General features: G+C 50.4%; 1 protein-coding gene across 1 annotated transcript; it reads left to right on the forward strand.

Moving 5' to 3' along the window:
• Positions 1-1,207: 1,207 nt before the first annotated feature.
• On the forward strand, positions 1,208-2,263 carry Pmar_PMAR009870 (conserved hypothetical protein; the record flags this gene model as incomplete). The annotated part of the gene is made up of 3 exons (XM_002775032.1): positions 1,208-1,323; positions 1,537-1,753; positions 1,781-2,263. 3 exons carry the CDS (start codon positions 1,208-1,210, stop codon positions 2,261-2,263), a joined length of 816 nt encoding a protein of 271 aa, XP_002775078.1.
• Between the last annotated feature and the right edge of the window lie 1,525 nt (positions 2,264-3,788).

A 3,788-nucleotide genomic window follows, 5' to 3' on the forward strand; every position in this document is an offset into this window, starting at 1 on the left:
TGCCGGAGAGACCGCTGAGGTTCCGATCTAGTACTATACAGGCTCCTGAGTGCACTCCATAGGAGCTGCTCTGACAACGTCTGTTACATTACATTCCCCACATGCTGACTTTCGTATTCGCGCTCCATGCGCTTGACCCTTCCAAGTAAGAGGATCAATGCTTTATTTTTGTTTAAGAATGCGTGACAACCGATCATCGGTGAGATTAAACTGTGTGACTGTTCGGCTGGTGTTTTGTTCCTATAGTTAACTGAGAGATTAATCGGCTGTGTGGATGCGTAGATTGTTGGGTGCTTAACGAGACAGTTCCATTTGAGCGGTAACATCACGAGGCCGCGATCGGAGCGCCAACAGAGGGCGATATTTCATAGCCTGGTAGAAGGGCTTGAGCTGTTGAATAAAGTAGCCACGACAATATCTTAATAAATGGTCGGTGCTTGCGTACAATTGACGCTCATGCAACTCATTTTTTTTCGCTCAAAAAGAGTAAGAGACCTGTGGAATGATCAACCGTGGGAGAATACTGTCAAATCTCCATATTCAATGGCTGCGTTCCCGCATACGTGTCCATTCATGAATAACGGAGCTCACAGTCATCGAACCGACAGCATGGAGAGCCCTGCGACGCAGGGCCTGCGTGCATTGAGAGCTAAACCAAAGTTGCGAGAACTGAATTCATCGAGTTCGCTCCTAACTTTGAAGCGAAATGGAAGAGACGAGTGTCAGATGTGTGTTCTATAGAGCGAATGATTATCTAACAGAAATCGAGGTTCGAATCGTCTCGAAAAATACCTCGAAATTCTTTCTGTGGTCGTAGAAGAATCTCTCACACGTCCTGGATTGTACAGAAATGAGTATGCAGGATATCACCAGGCGCGTGTCAGGCGTCTCGCGACCCCACCCAGTCTGCCATACAGTCACTGTGGGATTGTGGGTTATTGATTGAGGCTTCTTCCCTGACAGAAGGCTACTTAACTTAGGTATGGCAGCGCTGAATCGACCGCTGTGACCATGCAATTGCTCGGATCAGCTGCGACCCGTGACGACCCGAGGTAGACTGTTGAAGGCCGCGAGCGCCCAAGGATGCATATGCGTGTTGGTGAGAAAGTGAAACGGTTAGATACAACATCTGCGCTATTCCAGTTATGATGGGCTAAGTCGTAGTTCGATCATCAGTTCATCAGGTTGGAAGGCCACATTTGCTCTAATGCTCCTCCATCTACTGACCCTCGCTCTAACTGCCACCTCTTCCCTAGCCTTCGATGGTAAGTCCGATGAGACTACAGCGGCTCCAACTCCTGACGTGGCGACTACCCTTGACGAGTACTGTGAGGATTATTGTTCTGAGACTTCGGGATGTGGACAGTCCTATTGCAAGGTGGATGGTCACTGCTTTGGACTATATCACAATGGTGACTCGAAGTGTTATCAGTCCGATGACGAGGAAAATACTTGCGACTCGTTCGAGCCCGTGAGATGCCTCGAATCCCCGCCATCGACCTGTGATGATGCTTGTTTCTCTGTTGATGGTTGTAGGACCTCTGAACTTGGAACCTATTGTAAATTTTGGTTGGATGATCCAGTGTGTTATGGCATCCTCAAGAAGAATGACGGCAGTTTGTGCTTTGTAGCGACTGATGAGGCATGCGAGGGTGATCCTTACCCCTGCGGTTCCCAAACTGAGGCACCAATCGAGACCACTGAAGCTCCGGTCGAGACCACTGAAGCTCCGGTCGAGACGACTGAAGCGCTGGTCGAGACCACTGAAGCTCCGGCCTAGACCACTGAGGGTCCGGTCGAGACCACTGAAGCTCCGGTCGAGACCACTGCGGCTCCGGTCGAGACCACTGCGGCTCCGGTCGAGACCACTGCGGCTCCGGTCGAGACCACTGCGGCTCCGGTCGAGACCCCTGCGGCTCCGGTCGAGACCACTGAGGCTGTTGTCGAGACCACTGAAGCTCCTGTAGCAACCACTGAAGTTTCTGTAGCAACCACTGATGCACCGGTCAAGACCACTGAAGCTCCTGTGGGAACGACTGGGGGACCAGTTGAGACCTTTGAGGCTCCGGTTGAGACCACTGCGGCTCCGGTCGAGACCACTGAGGCTCCGGTCGAGACCACTGAGGCTCTGGTCGAGACCACTGGGGCTCCGGTCGAGACCACTGAAGCTCCTGTAGAAACCACTGACGCACCAGTCGAGACCACTGCCGCTCCGGTCGAGGCCACTGAGGCTGCCGGAGAGACCGCTGAGGTTCCGATCTAGTACTAAACAGGCTCCTGAGTGCACTCCATAGGAGCTGCTCTGACAACGTCTGTTACATTACATTCCCCACATGCTGACTTTCGTATTCGCGCTCCATGCGCTTGACCCTTCCAAGTAAGAGGATCAATGCTTTATTTTTGCTTCAGAATGCGTGACAACCGATCATCGGTGAGATTAAACTGTGTGACTGTTCGGCTGGTGTTTTGTTCCTATAGTTAACTGAGAGATTTATCGGCTGTGTGGATACGTAGATTGTTGGGTGCTTAACGAGACAGTTCCATTTAAGCGGTAACATCACGAGGCCGCGATCGGAGCGCCAGCAGAAGTCAATATCCCATAGCCTGGTAGAAGGGCTTGAGCTGTTGAATAAAATAGCCACGGCAATATCTTAATAAATGGTTGGTGCTTGCGTACAACTGACGCTCATGCAATTCATTTTTTTCGCTCAAAAAGAGTTAGAGCCCTGTCGAATGATCAACCGTGGGATAATACTGTCAAATCTCCATATTCAATGGCTGCGTTCCCGCATACGTGTCCATTCATGAGTAACGGAGCTCACAATCATCGAACTGACAGTATGGAGAGCCCTGCGTGCATTGAGAGCGAAATCAAAGTTGTGAGAAATGAATTCATCGAGTTCGTTTCTAACTTCGAGACGAAATGGAAGAGACGAGTGTCAGATGTGTGTTCTATAGAGCGAATGCTTATTTAACAGAAATCGAGGTTCGAATCGTCTCGAAAAATACCTCGAAATTTTTTCTGCGGTCGTAGAAGAATCTCTCACACGTCCTGGATTGTACAGAAATGAGTATGCAGGATATCACCAGGCGCGTGTCAGGCGTCTCGCGACCCCACCCAGTCTGCCATACAGTCACTGTGGGATTGTGGGTTATTGGTTGAGGCTTCTTCCCTGACGGAAGGCTACTTAACCTAGGTATGGCAGCGCTGAATCGACCGCTGTGACCATGCAATTGCTCGGATCAGCTGCGACCCGTGACGACCCGAGGTAGACTGTTGAAGGCCGCGAGCGCCCAAGGATGCATATGCGTGTTGGTGAGAAAGTGAAACGGTTAGATACAACATCTGCGCTATTCCAGTTATGATGGGGTAAGTCGTAATTCGATCCTTAGTTCATCAGGTTGATAAACCTCAATTTCTCTAATGATCCTCCGTCTATTGACCCTCTCACTAACTGCCACCTCTTCCCTAGCGTTCGGTGGTAAGTCCGATGAGACTACAGCGGCTCCTACTCCTGACGTGGCGACTACCCCTGACGAATACTGTGAGGATTATTGCTCTGAGACTTCGGGATGTGGACAGTCCTATTGCAAGGAGGATGGTCACTGCTTTGGACTATATCACAATGGTGACTCGAAGTGTTATCAGTCCGATGACGAGGAAAATACTTGCGACTCGTTCGAGCCCGTGAGATGCCTCGAATCCCCGCCATCGACCTGTGATGATGCTTGTTCCTCCGTTGATGGCTGTAGGACCTCTGAACTTGGAACCTACTGCAAGTTTTGGT

The sequence above is a fragment of the Perkinsus marinus genome (assembly GCF_000006405.1).
Source record: "Perkinsus marinus ATCC 50983 genomic scaffold scf_1104296956914, whole genome shotgun sequence".
In the NCBI taxonomy this organism is placed as follows: domain Eukaryota; phylum Perkinsozoa; order Perkinsida; family Perkinsidae; genus Perkinsus; species Perkinsus marinus.